This window comes from Diadema antillarum, unplaced genomic scaffold, assembly GCF_040938485.1.
Source record: "Diadema antillarum isolate AM-2024a unplaced genomic scaffold, OU_Dant_1.0 seq00000597_RagTag, whole genome shotgun sequence".
Taxonomy (NCBI): domain Eukaryota; kingdom Metazoa; phylum Echinodermata; class Echinoidea; order Diadematoida; family Diadematidae; genus Diadema; species Diadema antillarum.
The window spans coordinates 1,945,993-1,965,923 of NW_027271528.1; the positions used below are offsets into that span (position 1 = coordinate 1,945,993).

The following is a 19,931-nucleotide window of genomic DNA, read 5'->3' on the forward strand; positions in this document are numbered from 1 at the left end:
AAAATTGTCGTTTGTTCATATTTTCTGTCTCTTCTAATTCCGATCTGCAGGCGAGCTGTATGACGCCGATTATAACTTAACGTAAAACAGGCCTGCATTGACTTTAGTTTGTCGCATGTAATTGGTTCTCAGACCACCCTGGGTGCTTATCATAATTAGTTAGCATGACTTATTTCCCATCCTAAACTCACAAATAAACACTAAGAAAGGGGAACATCACTAACTTTATGGAAGAAATTATTATTGTGTCTGTGTAACCCCAAATGAGGGCGCCATATAAGATCCTACCAAAGAGATTATAAACTCCCAAGGCGCGCGCCGTACCCACGTCTTGATCGTGTGTGTCGACTGCACCACTGATGCGGCACGGCAACGCGTAGAAAAGCAAACGACGAAGTCGTCTGCTAGCCAGGACGCACCGTAGTACAATGTACTAGTGTTGTTGTGCGGTGGTTCACGTTATCGGCCATATACTAAGTACCCTATGGCGCGGCTATACGCTAGCGTATGAAGAGCGAGCGGTAGACGACGAGCGCGAGCATCTCCCAGGACCTGGAGAGGACAGGAGGCTCCCTTTTCCGTAAGATTGACCGGCGTGATATGTGAAGAAATCGTGGCCAAGTTATGAAATTAAATGTTGGAATGTGTCCAGCAATGACCAAGGATGTGTATGAGTCATTGCAGTCATCAGGAGTGAAAACAGGTGAGATTATTCCTCCATTCTTATTTCTTTCTTTACCACCGACACCATGTCCGCGTGATGCGTGACCGTGAGTGACTGAGTGGTGAATCTAAATTCTCTAGTCTATCTAACGTGTATACAGTTACTGTTTTAGTGCAGTGCAGTGCATGTAAGCAAGTACTTATGTTCTAACTTGGTTCTAGAACCAGTGCTAGTGCAGTGCCAGTGCAGTGCCAGTGGCAGCTGAGCTGAAACTCCAGTATCCAGTATTGTAATTTGTATACAGACTGAAGGTCCAGACACGCTTTATTTTACACAGCCCTGCTGTGCTTTTAACCAACATTCAAGTGACATCATCATCATCATCATTTGACTGAAAGATCAGTCTGTACCCTATACTATAGGTTCTGGTTAGACTACTCTAACGTTAGTAAGTATACCGTAGTTATGGGTAAACTCGGCATAGCGGGTAAACTCGGCCCCCAGCGCGCGCATTATAGATAGTTGTACTGTGCGCGCTGGGGGCCGACTTTACCCGCTAGGCCGAGTTTACCCTTAACTACGGTAATTAGACCTACCGGTAGCTAGCGCTAAATCTGGTCGTCGGAGATATGTTCCGCGGAGACTGCGTCTGGTTTCATGGATCCCCTTACGGAGGAGAGTGATAACGTCAATAAAAATAAAAGACTCCTCCGGACAGACGGATCTTTCTACATGTCTAACGTTACATCATCATTAACCCCGGCGCGGGGTGCTGGGGTCGCTGCTGCGGTTACATCATCATGTGATTATGGGAGTGAGGGAGTCCTGCTGGGAATCTCCTGTCCTGGTTGTTGCAGAAACTAATTTATTTGTAGATTTTCTACGCCCACACTGTGTTAAACATTCACAAATGTAACCATGGTAACATTATTAGGGCCAACTAAAAAAGCTGAAGCGGTTTGCGATGTGGATGAAAGTGTTGGATGGAACCTAACAAATCATGGAAATGTTGATTGCACAGAGGCCAAGTTATCTAAGCTGGAGGGTGTTTCACAAAGAATTCAAGTCGAACTTAAAATCTAACTAAGAATACGTGACTAACGTTAGGAGTCTATGTTAACGCGTTAGGTTCTAGGAAAATTGTGTCTGTCTTCAATGTTGCTCAACTTTCTAATGAAAATGAAGATTCTGGAGACTTTTTTTCATGTAGCCATTTATAAAACAAAAATGAATAACAATTATTCTATGACATTAAATGATAATTTGAAGTAGGTGGTGATTAGCAGTTTATAGGCTAATGAAATTGAACAGGGAAACCAGTGGCATACCATAAGTTTTAGTCGATCTTGGATGTTGGAATAAATTAAGTTTGACTTCGTGAACCCCCCCCCCCCCCCCCCCCCCCAGTCTTAATAAAGGTTTTGGTACTGGAAGCAGTGACAAGAGATGCTGGCAAATTGTTCCAAGTCACAGTGACACGTTTGTTGAAGAAACAACTTCTAATATTTAACTTAGAGTGGGTCTTGAAAAGCTTCAGTGAACACATGTAAATTGATACTTTGGTTCTACAAAAACGTGTTCCAGCTACACGTTTGTATATAATCTGTCAATACCATGTAGAATTTTTTACACCTGAATCATGTTGCCCCTCTCACGCCAATGCTAGCGAAGTGAAAATAAGTTCAGTTTCTCTAGCCTTTCAAAATACAGTATGGTAGCAAGCTCATGCCGGGTACCATTCTAGTAGCTCTCTGCTGTACAGCTTTGATTTTGTGATCATGTGTTACATGATACCGTGCAGTATTTGAGATGTGGACGGACCAGAGTTTTGTACAAGTAAGAAAGAATTAGTAGAATTTTGTTGTATGTTAGCAATCCTACACAAGAAAGTGTTGTTTTTATCATTTACTGTTCAAACATAGCAAGAATTGAGTGAAAAGAAAAAAAGAATAAGGTATGTATGTAAAAGGAAAAAAAAAAAGAAGAAATGTGTTAGAGTTTTAGTCACCGCTAACAATTTCAGCAAGTTTGCTCTGTTAAGCGGCAATATGGCCATGGTTAATATTAGAAGTATGATTTAAAATCAGGTATATGGTAGAGAAAAAAAATGAGGACATTTTTTCAGAGGAAGGATATTTGTGTAAGAGTATGAAATTGATCTAAAGATATATATTGTATTAAATTCATTGTTTTTTCTTTTTGCTTTCCATAGAGTTCATTTTCCATACATGCCCCTTATCACTTTTTTTCACACTTATCCTCCCATACATCCCAAGTCTTTTCCACTTCCTAGCCTTGTGCCTATACACTTTCCAGTACTTTCCACTCACCTCTACACTTCATGATTCTTTTGTTCTTGTACGTGCAAGTTCAGCTCATGATCACCTCATCTTTACTTTTCATTGGTTCTTTCTTTGACCTCAGGTCACACTCTTCTCCTTATAGCATTTTGATTGGTTTGTGAACTCTATGATTTATGCAGGTGAAGAACCCTGTGGGTTCTGAATAAAGAGACAGTCTACCACTGGAACTCACTGAGAGAGGACCTCTTCTTCAGCCTCTCCCTTCCCTTTTGCCTTGAATGTTTGTTGGAGGTTAACTAAATACTGCCCAACTCGTGGAATGCCGAGTGACCAGCTGATGATGATTTTGGACACCGGAATCATGTTGCAATTTGTTGCATATGTAGTACATTTGTACATGTTTTTTCCTTCTCATTTTTCTTGACAGTGCTTGACTTCATAACTTCTGATGTTGAATTGCTGTCGCAGAGATGTTCCTTGTCTTACAAGGTGAGGGAAATTATATGCTTTCCTTTAAACATTATGTATTTTCCAGTAGTAAAATGGAATAGCGTCTGACCTAAATCCAGAAGTAAGAACTTTAATAGGCAACCACATAGTGAGAGCTAGAGTACAAAGTTTAACATATTTCTTCTCTCAATTTTCTCGAGTGCTCTCCCTTTAGCCCCTGTCACACTTTGCCGGATAGGCCCACCGTAAAAGAAGCGGTCAAGATTTTGCTCATCCATTGTTCAAATCGCCAATTTGGTGGACAAAGTGTAAATTTCCGTTTTAGAGGAGCATACATACACGGTCTAGCAGCCGAACAAAACGCACCTTGGGCGATTGTGTACAGGACAGTGGAATGTGCGCAAATGCATGAGAAACGAATAAGAACTGCATGCCCACAGGACAGAATGCACGAGAAACAAATGGGTGACGCATAAGATGTACATCGAACGTCAGAAAACCGTGCATACGCGTTTAATGTGCCGTATATAGCCGTTCCATTCATTCCATTTCTTGCAGCAACAGACTCTACAGGAGGCCTAGCAGATGGAAACGCATGGAAAATGACAAAGTACAGTACAGACACGGGAGAAAACGTACAACTACCGGACAAGGGTCAGATCGCGTAATCCGTTTTGGCGAGAAAAAAAACATGCACAAAGTTTTCTGGCCGCTCTGACAGAAATCAGCGGGAGATAAACGTCCCTCCAAAGAAAAAAAAAATGACATGAAATGCATTTTAATGGATATCAATGGATGCCAAAAATCAACATTCATTTATAATGCGTTTGCCATATCCGACAAAGTGTGACAAGCTTGTGAGGCATAGTCTTTGTTAATTCTGCATGTTAATCAGAAAATGGCCATAGTATTACAAAATAAAAATGGAAGTCACTCACAATTTCAGGACACTTTCATCCATCCCAAGCAAAATATGCTTTTGTTCATACAGTAGTTGAGTGAAAGCTTGGAGTAAACAACATTTTACAGTGATGTCTGCACAAATACTAATGAAGACTAATCTTTCATTCTGTGCATTCTGTGCAATGCATGTGATGCTTATCGGTCTTGCTTTATTCTGATATTGTTCATTGATTTCATTTTGCTGTCCTAACATACTTATGCAAAGGAAACCCGAAGAAATCAATTTTATCCTTAGTCTCGTTAGCTACATATTCATGTATAATGTCAATGTGATTTTAGGAAGGTGGATCTTGAGAGGGTTTCTTCAGTGTCAGATCAAATCAAATTCATTCTATGGCTACAGGTTCTGCTCTCCATACGGAGGTTGCTCTTGGCCCAGTATGCTGCCTTCCCCATCAATGGCACTGACCACTATGATGAGATGCTGTCAACTGTTGCTTGCCTCGCTACAGGATGTCAAAGGTAAAAATGTCAGTAGTCTTGATTCGACCCCCCTCTCCTGAGCAGCTTTATGGAGCCACAGAAGTTTTTTTGTTTGTTTGTGTGTTTTTTTTTTAGAGCTCATGATTGGCATAAAATTTGTGCATCTTAGGAAATGTGCATGTGCAATAGATTAGCAAATTTGGGAGTCATACCTTATCAAGAAACCTCTCATTGTTGTGACAGATATTCAAAGGCAGCCACAAGATTCAATCTTTTTAAGATGTATCATACTATGCCTATGGGTTGTATATTGATGAATGTATCAATAAAATGCAAGCCCAGTATACGGGACACTGATACTTCTGTCTATTACATGGGTGAATGCAAACTAAATTAGTGTATTATAAGGGTTTATGCTGACTTCTAATAATCTCTTCCAAAAGTGACATTGAATGGGGTGGACATCATATTGATAATTGTACATCACAACATCTCAATGTTTAAATGTCTCACAGCCTAGATGCGTTGTTGGATGGAGGAATCTACACGTCAGAATTGACAGAGATCGTTGGACCTGCAGCATCGGGAAAGACACAGGTCAGACAAAACTGTTTACAGCTCATACTTTTCTGTGGCAAGCCCTCAAATTTTCTGCAAATTTACCTGATGATAACACATAAAACTATGATACAGCATATTTAGATTTCTTGATTGTTACAGGTCATTGTCTTTTATTTTCTATTGTATAGAAACTCTACCAAATTATATTTGCTGATTCACTTGTGGATCTCGAATTGAAATAGAAGTGTTCTAATTTTTCATCAAACTTCGTGGGTTGTGCTCTTGTCAAATTTTTCCTGTCCAAAAGGTAGGAGCTCTCAATAGCAAGCATTCTCAGGTTCCAGAGTTTGTTAACCCCCTTATGGAAATTTACCTCTTTTGAACTGAACTGCATTATTTTTATGCCTCCGCAACGAAGTGGCCGGAGGCATTATGTTTTCGGGTCGTCCGTCCGTCCGTCCGTCCGTCCGTACGTCCGTACGTCCGTACGTCCGTCCGTCCCGTTTTGTTTTTGTCGATATCTCAAGAACCGTGTGGTGGTTTTACATCAAACTTGGTATGAGGGTATATCCTTGGGGGATAATACTTTGTGTGGATTTTAGGGTCACAGGGTCAAAGGTCAAAGGTCACAGGTTATTTTGTGAAAAAAAAAATTGAAATTTCATGTTTTTCTCCATATCTCGCAAATGGTTCAAGGTATCTTCATGGAACTTAGTATATATGCTTGTACCGATGGGCAGTGATTATCTAGGGAAGTTGGGGGTCATGGGTCAAAGGTCAGGGGTCAAAGGTCAAGGTCAACTCCTCAAAATATCACTACTTTCCTTATATTTATGCAATGAATGAAGGTTTTTTGTTTTTTTTAATTTGATGTATACATGTATTACCCAATATATATTCTGTGGGAAGTTTCTTGCCAAAAGGTCAAAGGTCAAAGGTCAAGTGAAAGTGCTGAATTGCACTTTTTCCTCCATATCTCAAAAGTAACACACTTATAGGTATCATCATGAAACTTACATATTTATGCATGTTCAACCTAACAGTGATTCTCTTTGGAACTGTGAGGTCAAAGGTCAAAGGCCAGGTTTAGATAATGCTATTTTCCCATTTGATACTGAAATTATACTTTTTCTCAATACCTTGAAAACTTACTCAATGCATAAACTTATAAAAGGGTCAAAAGTCAAGTAAAAATCATCAGTTCCCCAAATACCTGCACTCTGACATTTTAATCATTCATCCAATTGAACCTAGTTCTAGGAAAGTGAACATTCAGCACATTTGTGTCAAACCTGTCATTTTAATATTTTGCCAATTGTTTGAAACTGTCATCACACATTGTCAAGACATTGTACTATAGACCTATTAGGAGAACCATGCATTATGGCGGAGGCATATCAGTCGCCGTAGCGATATATCTAGTTTTGTGTGTGTCTGAAGAGACACCAAAGTTATTACTGTAAAGCCTTGTATATTCTGTATATTCTTTTACTGTTTGTTTGCAAAGAGCACTAAAATGTGTTTTCCATGAGAGTTGCATGAAAAAGAAAGAAAAAAATCCAAGGGGAATTTATTCGATACATGGTGAGCATGGCAGATTAACAGTGTTTTACCCCCTTGTTTTTGCCAACAGTTTTGTTTGACCGTGGCTTCATCAGTTGCCTTGTCTGGGCAGAATGTCCTCTACATAGACACATCTGGGGCATTCGACCCATCAAGACTCCAGGAGATTGTTGAACGAAGGGTCCTCACAGAAAAGGCATGTTTCTTGCAGTGACACAACATTTTCGCTTCTGACAGTTGCTCTGGTCTTATTTTCTCCACTGACTCATTTTCTCCACTGACTTGGCTACAGTTGTGATAAGGTTTTCAGTTTAGTTTGATGTGAGGATTAAGATTAGGGGAAGGGTTATGTTTCTGGGTAGAATTTATGTTTGGCTAAAGTAGCGTGCAGATATTTCATGAGAGCAAATATCATGAAGCCATGTTTCTTGAAACTCAAAAAAGTGCGCTGTCATTCTTAAAGTTTTAAAGTTCAGTGAAAAAAAACATTAAAGTTCAAACCATTATGAATGAAATTCTCTCAAATAGCATGTGACTAAATTCTGATTGTGTTTTTCCACCTAACAGAAGTTCATGTTGTTGTAAAGGTCCTTGCTGCTAATATTGCTCAGCATGTAAGAATCAGGTCATGATAGTACAGGTATATTAACCTTCCCATGAATAGTGCATAAGCTTTAAGAGGTGCCGACTGATACTTTTTTCTCTTTCTTTTGCCACAAATACTGCAGGGTTAACAGATAAAACTGTTTTCCCCTAATGATATTACTACACTTGTCTATTTCAGGAAAGGTAAAAAAAAAATTAATAAAGATACTGTTTACCACCAAAAATAAAGCTTTTTAGCTCTCAGAATACTGCAAGGATTACTGCTTACATACCATACTATGAACTGTCTGTAAGTCATTTATGTACATGCATGTATGTATTTGTCTTTTTATCATACTCTCTCTTTCCTTTCTATACGATTATATCTATACATACACACACATATCAATCATAATTTATATGTATGCCACTGTCACCTAGCAGGAGAGAACAGTGGCCCTCTGCAAAATCCGATGTGCTAAGACCTTTGATCTCTATGAGCTTCTTGACCTCGTTGACTCTGTGAAGGCTGCCATCGATCAGGGGACCGATGCCTTCTATGGTGCCCTCAAACTCATCATTGTGGACTCGGTGACAGCCGTCCTGGCCCCTCTTTTGGGAGGCAAGCAAAGTGAGGGTGAGTCATAGAATTAGAGTGTCTGAATGTTGTGACTCGGAGCTGCCAAGTTTACCAATTCTGGAAGAAACTTCCTGAAACTTAAATTTAGACGTGAAAAAGAAAGAAAGATCAGAACCTCCTCTATTTTAGAATTACTCTTGTCCAATAATGGTAGATGCATGCAACACGCAAAGAGTATGAGGAAGAAAGGTTTGCGGTGACACCATGTGTATGTAGTCCTTAACGGGATCGTTACTTGGCAGAATAGCCTAGAAAGATGAGAATTGAAGAGGGAAGCGACATATTAACACAGAGTATTTCTTTGAAAGCTATTTGGAATCCCCATAGCTGCCAGGTTGCCTGATTCTGTGAGATGCTCCCTGAAACAGTAACTCCTTCTCAAGTTGTAAGTGGTTGATATCAGAACCTCCCTGATTTTATGATTGTTATTGCCTATTTAGAATAAGTGCATGCAACACACAGGTATCTCCCTGTCAGCCATTTGGTATCCCCAAAGCTGCCAAGTTTTTCTGGAAACTTAAAATCTCTCTTCCTGTCTCAATACAGGAATATGAAAGTTTTTTTTTTTCCTTATTTGGGAATTAGTTTGACCTATTGAGAGATAAATAGCACACCACTGTGTCTGTGATTGCTCCTTGGAACTCCCCATATTTTGATGTGTGAGTATTAGGCAGCCCTGTAATATAGTCAGTTATTACACCTTTCCAGGTATTCTGACTCATTAATGATAGTTCTGTGTAATGACAAGAAGACCACTTTGGCAAGCAAGAAATGACTTGAATGCGCAAATGACACTTGACTGGGTTGACTCCACCCAGCTGACACAAAATGTCATCAAAGACATTCTACAAAACGAAAGCTTCAGCTCCTTGGTAGAAGAATCGATTGCCAAGCGAATAAAAGCAATGGAGGAAACCATAGAGAAATAAAATGCCCTCATACTGGACCTTGAAATGAGCAACAATGAATGAATAGTTATACTGTCATGTGCATGTGTGACAAGTATCGCTTTCTTTTTTCTTGATTCGCTTTAGTGTCAGATTTAGATAAAGATGCTGGATAGGTAAAGGATAATCCTGGATTAGTGGCAAAATTTTCTTCTAAGTTCTCATCTGCAGTGACATCAATGGTGACCCTGATTTCTTTTAAAGTGAACGTTGTCAGACTTCCAACTGGGGGAGGGGCTGGGTAAGCTGAAGAGAGCCTTACACTTTTTTTTACGAACTCACATTTTTACACATTTTTAGAGTTGGCACATGTTTACATACATAAAATAAATGACTCTCTTTGCCAATCATTCTATTATACCCTTAGGTCAAGGCATGATGGTCCATCTAGCCAGGTCACTTAAATTCCTTGCGGCAGACTACTCTGTAGCAGTTGTGGTGAGTTATTGTTTAAACTTTTTAAAGATAACACTGCCCAACAAAAAAGAAAAAAAGAAAAAAAAAAGAAAACAGTGGGAAGTTTCAAGGTATTAATTCAATTGCATTTTGTTTTCATGGTCAAATGAGCTGATGCATGCTTCCAAGATGTTTGAGCTACCCGAGATTAAAGTATGAAATTGGCAAAAATTTGTCAAGAAGATCTTTGTTGCCAAAGTCTAGACCATTATTGCTCAGCAAGGATAAGACTTACATAAAAATAAACGAATAAGTAGTTAAAGCTGTATGAAGTTGTGCTTCACTGCCTGTTTATCATTCTTTGCAAACATTTTCTGCAAGTCAGTATCTGTAGCTTACTCAGAATTGTTTTGTGAAAATTGTGTGAACATGATGCTTAGACATTTAGAGAAATGTGTTCTTTGTACATGTAAATTAATTTTAATGCTCGTTTGGTAAAGCTCTGTTTATATGCTGGTTTGATAAGTGACAATACCATATTCGTAGGGATTGTTTATCATTTCATGATTTAGCCTCGTCCCAGTAAACTTGAAGCAAGGTTATCTATCTTGTTAGTTGCTGTTTGTTTGTCTTTTGTTTTTTGTGTACCCGGATGTGTGTGTCTTTCTAACTTTTACTACAACATGGTTTATTTGTAAAATAGACTTTATTTTACTGGAAATAGAAGAAAAAAAAGCTATGAGGTGCATTGGAGTGAAACTTGGCTAGTGTGAAATGACAGTCTATTATGGTTGTATAATGCTATGGTACTTTTTGTTATGAACTCCTTAGGAATGCAACAACATGGTGCAAGGAGAGAAGGGTGTGCCCAAACCAGCCTTGGGGAGAACTTGGCTTAGTGTGCCCCAGACCCGCCTCCTGCTCACGGTGGAGAGAAGAGAAAGGATCACCAGTCAAGCCAGCCCCTTCATCAGTAGAGCTGCCTATTTGGTCAAATCACAGCGACAGGTAAACAAACTCAAGATGCAGGTTTCCAGAGATGCTGAAGAAGCTTTTGATGTGTGCAAGAATTTCACAAACACTCACACACAACCTTGAACATATTGATTATTAACACAAAGATTTTGTTGTTTTTGTTGTTGTACTGTTTGAGGTACCCAATACTAGTCTCCACAATATCAAGGTTTGATGGAATAAAGTGCGCTCCAGTTATAACGAACGTGGTTATAAATGAAATTCCGGTTACAGAGAAATAAAAATTCATTTTTAAGAAATTCTATGCTGGAGCATGTAGTCGTTTGATAATGACACAGTGGTTTTTATTGTCGAGCCCACCGGAGGTGTGGGGAGACTAAGGGATCGCCTGCAGCATATGTCCGTCCGTCGTCTGTCCGTCCGTCCGTCGTCTGTCCGTAACGCTACAAAAACTTCAATAACTCTTTACTCTGGGCTTCAATTGCAATCAAACTTCGAGGGAATAGGGGTCATACAAAGTTTCACATTTTACCATATATAAAAGTCACCACTAGGTCAAAGATCACAGGCAGGGGTCAACAAACTTTTAGAGCCCAATGTTAAGTTTTTATGGCGCGTTTCTGTTATGGGTCATAACTTTTTATCCATAACTCCATTTGTGACCAAACTTTGATGGTAGATGTCCCTTGGAGAGTGGATGGTCACCACAAGGTCAAAGGTCACAGGCAGGGGTCAACGAACTTTTAGAGCCCAATGTTAAGTTTTTATGGCGTGTTTCTATTATGGGTCATAACTTTTGATCCATAACTCCATTTGTGACCAAACTTTGATGGTAGATGTCCCTTGGGGAGTGGATGGTCACCACAAGGTCAAAGGTCACAGGCAGGGGTCAACAAACTGTAAGGGCTCAATAAGTTTTTATGGCACGTTTCTTTTTTGGCATAAATTTTTACTCTTTTATATCTCTTTTTATCTGTTATATCTCTTTTTTATCTGTTATATCCTATTCGCGTACAATTTCTTATACGCGAATGGGCAAGACACATTATGGCACTTGCCTTGTTTGTTTGTTCATTTCTTTTTTAGTGAACGGAAAAAGGTTGACAGTCTGTGACAAATGTCCACAGATCACACCTCTCAATAATCACATTAATTCTGATGCTGGAGTGGTTCTGGGAAAAAAAAGATTGCTCTCTCACCACCAATTTTCTTCTCTCTTGGTATGTTATTTTCTTTCTTTTCAGGCTGTCAACACCTCTTGCCAAATAGCCATAGGAGATGAGGGTGTGAATGGCTGAGATTCACTTCATTTCACCCTCTGACATGGCCTTGGATACCTCTTGGCCACTCTGAGGAAGAGGAAGATTCGGACATCATCACCTGGTGCCGTCAGGATTCACCCCATTCCTGAGGTGCAGGCGTACAGGGTCACAGTGCTGGATGGCCTAGACATGGTGCAGGTCTTTATCGCAGCTGATTGACAAGTTGACCTACATCGACGTAAATAAGCAATGAATTGATCAGTGTTGTAAGTAGTAGCCATGATAAAAGAAATCGTGGGTGTATGTACTCGAGCAGGTTGCGAACCCGTGACCTCCTGATCTCCAGATAGGCGTCATCTCTGCTAGACCATCAAGGTTCCGCCTGACAGCAAGTGCTGGTTCTAATCCATATAGCATGCAGTGGGTACTGCGTAATTATTCAAATCTATGAAATTCTGCCTTCGAAAATCTTTGTGTCTCTGTAGAAGAATGTTATGAATTTGAATAGTGCAGGTTTGCCTGATGAGGGCACAATCACTGTGTTACTGTAGAGTACCTACATAAAGAGAGTAGCATTGACTTGTGTATTGATGCCATTTTGTTTCACTCCTCCATTCTGGTGCATTATGGTGCACATTCGTTACTGCCGGTATTATTAACTTAGTCGTGTTTAAACTTTTCGCTTTTATCATCTGGAATATTGTAGCTTTATTCTCTGCTTCTGGAGAGGTCAACACCAAAAAAGGTCAAGATGAAAGTGATCTCGACATCAAATGCAATCCAATTTTTGAATGTGTTGATGAGTATAAACCCTTGTACAAGATGAAATTTGCAGAGCCCGAGGGACATTTCTGGTCCCTTGAAGAGTGCAATAGATGTGGGTGTGCCTGACCGAGTACAAACACTCCAAAAAGTGGCACTGCTGGGGATGGTGATAATCTTTATTAAAATACTAGAAGTGTAAAGTTCCTGAATGGAACTTGATGTAATATTGATGAATAGTAGTAGTAATAATAATGAAAATAAAAATAATTGTAATAATAACAATAATGATAGATAAATAATAGTGATGATAATGATAATAATTCAATTCAATTCAATTCAATATGGTTTATTGTGCAAGTATTAAAAAAAATGAAATAACAATCCAGCAGCTCGAAGGCTGATACGGTTGCTTTACATTAGAATCATTAAAAAAAAATGAAATGACATTGATAGGATAAGCATGTGTGAAATATGTAAAAAAAAGAAGAAGACATAATACACATTAGACCGGGGCATCAGAAAATGGGATAGGTGAGAGTATTGCACAACAGGTAAAGAGATACAGTATGTACTGTACTTGTATAGAGAATAACAAATATGGCAAGATGGAGACGAGCGGGCAAGGAAGTAAAATGTTGAAATGGGTGAAAAATTTCAATGCACCGAAGCATGAGAACTACAAATAAAGATTGTGATATCGACACAACATCAGGCGGAAATACATATTAGTTATCATACAAAATCCGTAAATTATTTTCAAAAAAAGGATAGAAAAGGGAAATATATTCAAATAGTGGAAAAAAGGCGACGAAATTTTGATATAAAATTGAAAAGGAAAATCTAAAAATTATTGCCGGTTGACATATCAAAATTTCAATACCATTCAAGACGTAAGATGTGTTTCCCATGGTTAATGAACGGGGAAAATAACCGATTGAGGTGGCATAAAATATGACAGATGACATCACAAACGCATACAGAATCATACCATAAAACAACAAAAAGTAAAATAAACCAACGAACACTTCATATTATATCATATCACACATACAAATTTCTTCCCTTGACCATGTTGACTTTAGAAACATCCAATTATGATAATAGTAATGAATAGTAATGGTCATTTTGCTCTGCCAGCTTATGGTGAGTTACTGCTAGCTTTTGTCTCGCAATCTCATTCACATTGTGTAATCAGTCCAATATGTGCATACTCATCTCTCTCTGTTTGAGCTACAACAATTTCCAGAGCAGCATTCCATGCACAACAAAATCACAATTTCTGCATCTAGTGGTAATTACATTAAAGATTCCTGTGAATTATCACTTTGCAATAAAACTTTGATTTTCAAAGAAGCAATAAGGGAAAATAAACTGCCAAATTACTATTTGCCATCATTTGCAGATGTGTCAACAGAGTTGACATTGATGATTTGTCTTCCCTCCAGATAGTACACTGTTGCATCTAAGAGAAAAAAAAAATATAATGGTGGACTGCCATTGCATCACTAATCACCAATAAATTGTCTGTTGGCATTTCTGTTCCTTACTGGATTGCGTCTGCAAGGTGTCTCATTATGCCAATTGACATTGCATTTATGTCCTTCAGTGATAGGTCCATCTGTGTTTCCTTTACTAACGGAATATGTGGAGAGGAACAGCCAATATGAATATTAGTCTGACTAAGCCTGTCGTGTATTTTCATACACATTGTTTCAATAGTTTCTGCTTACCTATGTGATGTCGGCACGACTGAAACCTCTTTCCCTCTTTAATTACAAGTGTACATGGCTTCTGGCTGTGTCTGACAAGAGGTCTTGTCAAGTCTTTGAAGACACGCTTCTTGTGCGCATGATTGCACTAATCCTTACTCTCCTTGCCCTCAGGGGGTAATTGCCCAGATACGGATTGACAAGAGTCAAATTTCTGTTAGCCACACATCTGGACCATATGGTTTTAGCTCATCTGGAGCAACAAAGGCCTTGCTGTCTCTAACACCCACAACTGTTGGATATCTCAGCCAATCTTTTGTTTCTGCCTGCTGAAACATAAATAACCTTTGTTGTTTCCATGTCTTTTTTATGGTGGGACTGGACACAGAGTACAGAGTGCTTGGCATTTGCGTTGCATCATGTTGATTTTTGGTCCTGTTCACTTCTGCAGAGTTCTGCAGAGGCACACCCATATTTGAATCTGCATGAAATCATAAGCTTCGTTCTCATAGTATGTCGTTGCCAAAGTGTCAGAATAACCAAATTTTCTGTCACAGTTTAAAACAAAAAGTTACCTCAATCTGAATTGATTGTGTGTTACACAGCCGTCCATCTTCCTTAATGACAGCTGTAATCGTCACTGTATTTATACGAGTGACATCTTTCTCTGCCTGCCTCGGTCGATTTTTTAACCGTCGTGTTCAATTTTCATGGTTTTTCGGGACTGGACCCAGAGTAGCGTGCTTGGTGTTTGCTGCTCTGCATCATATTGTTGCTTGGTCCTGTTCACTTCTGCAGAGTTCACTCCTCAATCCCTGTATTTGGATAAAACTTTGATGTCTTCTTCTCTTGAAGGAAGGATTGTCCAATGATTATGATGAATGTCTCCGTTTTGACTGTTACACAGATGAGTTTGGTCCTTCCAATGGTGGGTTGTTTCAGATAGCATGTCACGCTCATTTTTTTTGGTTCAGTTGGTGAAATTCTGATCCTCCTACAAACCAATAGTGTGGCTGTCTGTGCCTCCTTCCCCACTCTCTGTTTCGCTTGTCCCATTCTTGCTTCCCGTAGCTACCTGCTCTTCATACTCACTTTCTTGTTTCTACCTCCGCTAGTCCTGCTCTCTGTGCTTTACCAAAGCCAATGACGTCATCCTTTTCTAGCCTCTCCCTGTCTTCCTTCTCCTTTCTGTCAATCTCTTCTCTCTCCTTCTTCTCTTCTCTCCATCTGTCTTGTGATCAATGTCTTGTGTCCTGATTCGCCTTTCTCGCTTCTCCTCCCTCCTCGTGACTTCTCTGGTGGCAGAACTAAACCTGTATTTGGCTTGCTCCTTCATAGGTGCTGCTTCGCGTTATGCCTGTTCAGATGGCTTCACTGATCTGTTTCATAGACGCAGGTGAGGCAGGCGAGTGTCAGTGTGGACTGATGAAGCAGAGTAACTCTCAGATGTTGATTCTGCTTCTTTCAAAAGTACAAATGACTTTCAATTTTAAATTACAAAAAATGACCACTTATGACTTTTTCCGTGAAAGCGCTGGGGATTTTGGAGAGGTTTGGAAGCTTTGGCCCAGAAATTGAAGCTGTCACTTGTTGGGGAGCTCCAGGTGCATCAGGAGTGTGTCACTTCATTTCTTTTGTTGTTTGGTTTTTAGGAAAGGTGGGCTTGTCTCTGTTGCACAATGCCTCTATCATAGTCTCTAGCTTCTCGAGTCTGCTCTCCAATGAGACCTGTGCTGGAGCACCTCCAGCAGTACTACTACTAGTACTAGTACCTGTACCTGTAGTTGAGCAACCTTTTGAGGTAGCACTACTGCCAGATTTCTCCGCAGAGCGTTTGGCTTTCGTCTTTTTTATGATCGGAGCAGCTGAACCGGCCTTCACCACACGTTGCACCAACTGTAACTGCACACTATCCTTCGCAGCCTGTTGACACACGCGATTATTACCGTACGTACTGGGCTGACCGGTTACCGTAGTCTACATTACCTCTTTTGATACTTTCAGATCAATCATATCACCCACAAACATCACTGTGAGCACAGACACAAACATGTCCAATAACATCGCTGTCATTCACTCAACAACATACACAAGTCACATGCTAGCCTTTGCAAAACCATCAGCCTGCAACCATGCTATCCGTGTAGACAAACTAACAATAATTCTAAGTTGCTCAAGTATGTAACATTCAACTGGAACTTTAATAACAGAGTACCAACTTGGACTTTGATCTGAACAATATGTACACAACCAGAACAATTTGGTCATCACCATGAAAGCCATAACTCAACACAAGAATTACCTAGGTGTGTGACAGTGTGTGTCCCCACAACAAAATACTAAGTGTCACCACTTCATACAGCACTGCCATGTTATACTAATCATTGTTGGCAATGTCCACACCATATCTGATACTGAGTGATAGAATATCTAAGTCCTCACAATTCATACCTCACTATCACATAGCGAATTTCTAAGTGTCACTTATAAACTAAGTTGTTTCAGTTTGTCCCATACTGTTGAATATCAATCTCTCAGTACTACTGCCCCCAAAAGGTGTAAGTCAGTGCAATTTGTACCGGACTATCGGGTGTCAAACTTTTTAAGTATCGCTTCACATATCCCTTAAAAATGTCTAAGTTGGTGCAAATTGTACCTCACTATCAAGTGTCCAATTTCTAAGTGTCAGTACACTCACATCTTGAAAAATGTCTAAGTCAGTGCAATTTGTACCGCACTATCAGGTATCAAATTCCAAAGTATCAGTACATCCATCTCTTGAGGAAGTCTTAAGTTGTTAGAATTTGTACCACACTATGAAGTGTCAAATTTCCAAGTGTCAGTACGCTCATCTCTTGAAGATGTCTAAGTCAGTGCAATTTGTACCACACTATCAAGTGTCGAATTTCTAAGTGTTGATACACGTATCTCTGGAAAAATGTCTAAGTTGGAGAAATTTGTACCTCACTATGCATTAGGTTTCAAATATCTAAGTACAGCTCTATATGTATGGTACTACTCGTGGGTGTCACAGAAAGTATCTTGCAACATGTACCATTCGTGTCTTAACCTCTCAGAACTCTGAGTACCTTCAATCTATACTGGACAGCCATAAGTATCACTTGCCTCTCAGAATTTGAAGTGCGGCTAGACTTCCATATGTACCCCCCACAAAAAATTGAAAAAAAAAAAATCTGAACACTTACTTACTTCTACTTGTATGTATTTACAAGTAGATTGGTTGATAGAAACTAGCAATTTATGAACTTGTGAACTTATCAGGTATGGTCGTTTACTGCTTGGGAGGGTACAGTTCGGCTGCATCGGCAAGAAAGGTGGTGAACAGATCCTCTCCTCTGTGGTACTGTCTCCACATAAACTCGATGAGGTGAAGCCCCAGTTTATCCTTGCGGGTGTATGTTTCGGAGAGTTGACGTTTGATTTGCCACCAAAGTCCTATGTTATTTGTGTGTTCTTTTGAAACTGGATCTACGAAGTGCAATGAATGGTAAACAGTAAGATGTTGGAATCCCTGCGTTCCGAGCTGATCATATGCTTTCCAGCAGTCGCTGATTATGGTAGTTCCTGGTTTGATGTACTTGAGGATTAGAGGCTCTAGTGTTGCTCGATCCCTCTTGTTGTCCGGTAATGTACAAGGAAGAGTTCTTTGGTGTCCCTACAAATCCCCCCCGAATACCCACTGCCTGTCAACTGATCGCCCCTGTTGTACTTTCGCTTTCCAAATTTGGATTTGTCAATTTCAACCACCTTGCCCGGTCCTCCAATGGGGGAGTTGCACTGGAGCTTGTTGAGCACCGCCCACTGACTTACCTCCCTGCAGTAATTGTAGTAGTCACTGGCAGTTTCTGTGCTTGTTGTCACTACTCTTTTAGATGCTTTAGATCTGGAGCTACTTGAAGTTGAAGAAGTTGACGGGGATGTAGAAGGAGTCGTGGAAGGAATTGAAGAAGAAGAAGTTGAAGGAGTGTCTACATCTGCTTCACTGTGCTGACTGTCAGCAGTAGACTCTCCAGACGAGATGGAACTTTCGTGTACCGCTTTGGTATACAGCAATTTGTGAATGAAACAGTCAACAAGTAGAAGACTGCGTCGCAGACTGACGTTACTATGGTTGAACCAAGTACCTTTCCTGATCGGTACCTGATTTTTCTTCTGCTTACACTGCCTCTTGTTACACTGGAACCGAGATTCAGCTTTCTTTCTTCCTCGACGCTGAACCTGAAAGTGTGAAAAAGAATAAGACAAGCAACAAATTCATTGTCTTTCATTACAAGTTGAGGAAAAGAACATGTAATAGCCGACATTGTTTTTAACAATGAATTGAAAGTCTAAATACGACCTCAATTTTAACAGTTACTTCTTGGGCCTGCCTTGTAGACGTTATTAAGGTCACACTTGCAGGTGGGACACTTGACGCTGCTTGCAATTAGTCCAAGTTCTTGGGCGTACTTTAGAGGAATCCTCGTCTTGAAGCTTCAGGGATAAACGATAAAAATTCACTCCCTTCACTTTGCCATGCCCTTTAGCTGTTTTCATGGTAAAAACAGCATACAAGTAAATTGAAAGTATATCACATCGAACTGTACCCTCCCAAGAAGTAGACAAGTGTCCTGTAGTAGCCGACCGATCTGAACGAGAGCTGGTTTGCGTGTGACAGAAATTTCCACGCACGTGTCTTCTGATATGAAACCTCGTGGCGCGCGCAATTAAGAATCCATACAGCTAACTCGTTACTACCTAACTCGCCCGAATTATGTGAAATCGGCTGTAACTAAAATAGAAGTAAACCTGAATGGGAAGGCTCGTCGCCAAGATGTGTAGAGTACAGGTTAGCGATGAGGAGTTTATAGGCATTACAAGTGAATGTTTTGAGATGGCTTATTGGTTGCCCCCATTATATGTCACAGTGTCATTGGGTGACGTGCACCCCACCCGGGGTACTAGGGTGATGCGGACTCCGGTGTCCTAGGGTGATGTGGGCTCCGGTGTCCTAGGGTTAGGGTTAGGGTTAGTGTTAGGGTAATATGGACACCGGTGTCCTAGGGTGACGCAGACTCCGGTGTCCTAGGGTTAGTGTCAGGGTTAGTGTTAGGGTAATATGGACGCCGGTGTCCTAGGGTGACGCAGACTCAGGTGTCCTAGGGTTAGGGTCAGGGTTAGTGTTAGGGTACTATGGACGCCGGTGTCCTAGGGTGATGCGGACTCTGGTGTCGAGTCTTAGGGTGACGCGGACTCCGGTGTCCTAGGGTAAGTGTGTTAGGGTGATGTGGACAGCAGTGTCCTAGAGTTTGGCGCATATAAGCCCAATTTATCTATTTATTGTGTGAATAACACTCGCATATTTAACATGTAGCCAAAAATAGAACACGTCCGAGGTCGGTCCGTGCTGGGCTGAAGCTTCATCTGTCGAGACTGCGCCTATTATGCTAAATACGACCATTATAATGTGGAAAACTGAACAGCGCCCTCTATGAACAACTGTGGTATAGATAGATTGTATATATATCACAAATTACCGTCAGCTGGCAACTTTCCGTGCAGCACGATCGTGAGTGTATTGGGCTCGTATACTCACAATAGTGGATTCGAGTCAGAGACTGGTTGATTGCCATGTTTGACAAAATGTTTCGTTTATATCTTCTTCATCATGTTTGTCTCTTTACAGGAATAGATTGGCATCGGACGTCACAGATCATTGCAAGGG

General features: G+C 40.3%; 1 protein-coding gene across 1 annotated transcript; it reads left to right on the forward strand.

Annotated features, from left to right (window-relative positions):
- The first annotated feature begins 575 nt into the window (after positions 1-575).
- On the forward strand, positions 576-11,903 carry LOC139735797 (DNA repair protein RAD51 homolog 4-like). The gene is made up of 9 exons (XM_071646548.1): positions 576-703; positions 3,395-3,456; positions 4,724-4,842; positions 5,319-5,400; positions 6,998-7,123; positions 7,957-8,149; positions 9,467-9,537; positions 10,327-10,503; positions 11,715-11,903. The coding sequence occupies exons 1-9, from the start codon at positions 625-627 to the stop codon at positions 11,766-11,768; spliced, it is 963 nt and encodes a 320-aa protein (XP_071502649.1). The 5' UTR covers positions 576-624; the 3' UTR covers positions 11,769-11,903.
- Positions 11,904-19,931: the final 8,028 nt, after the last annotated feature.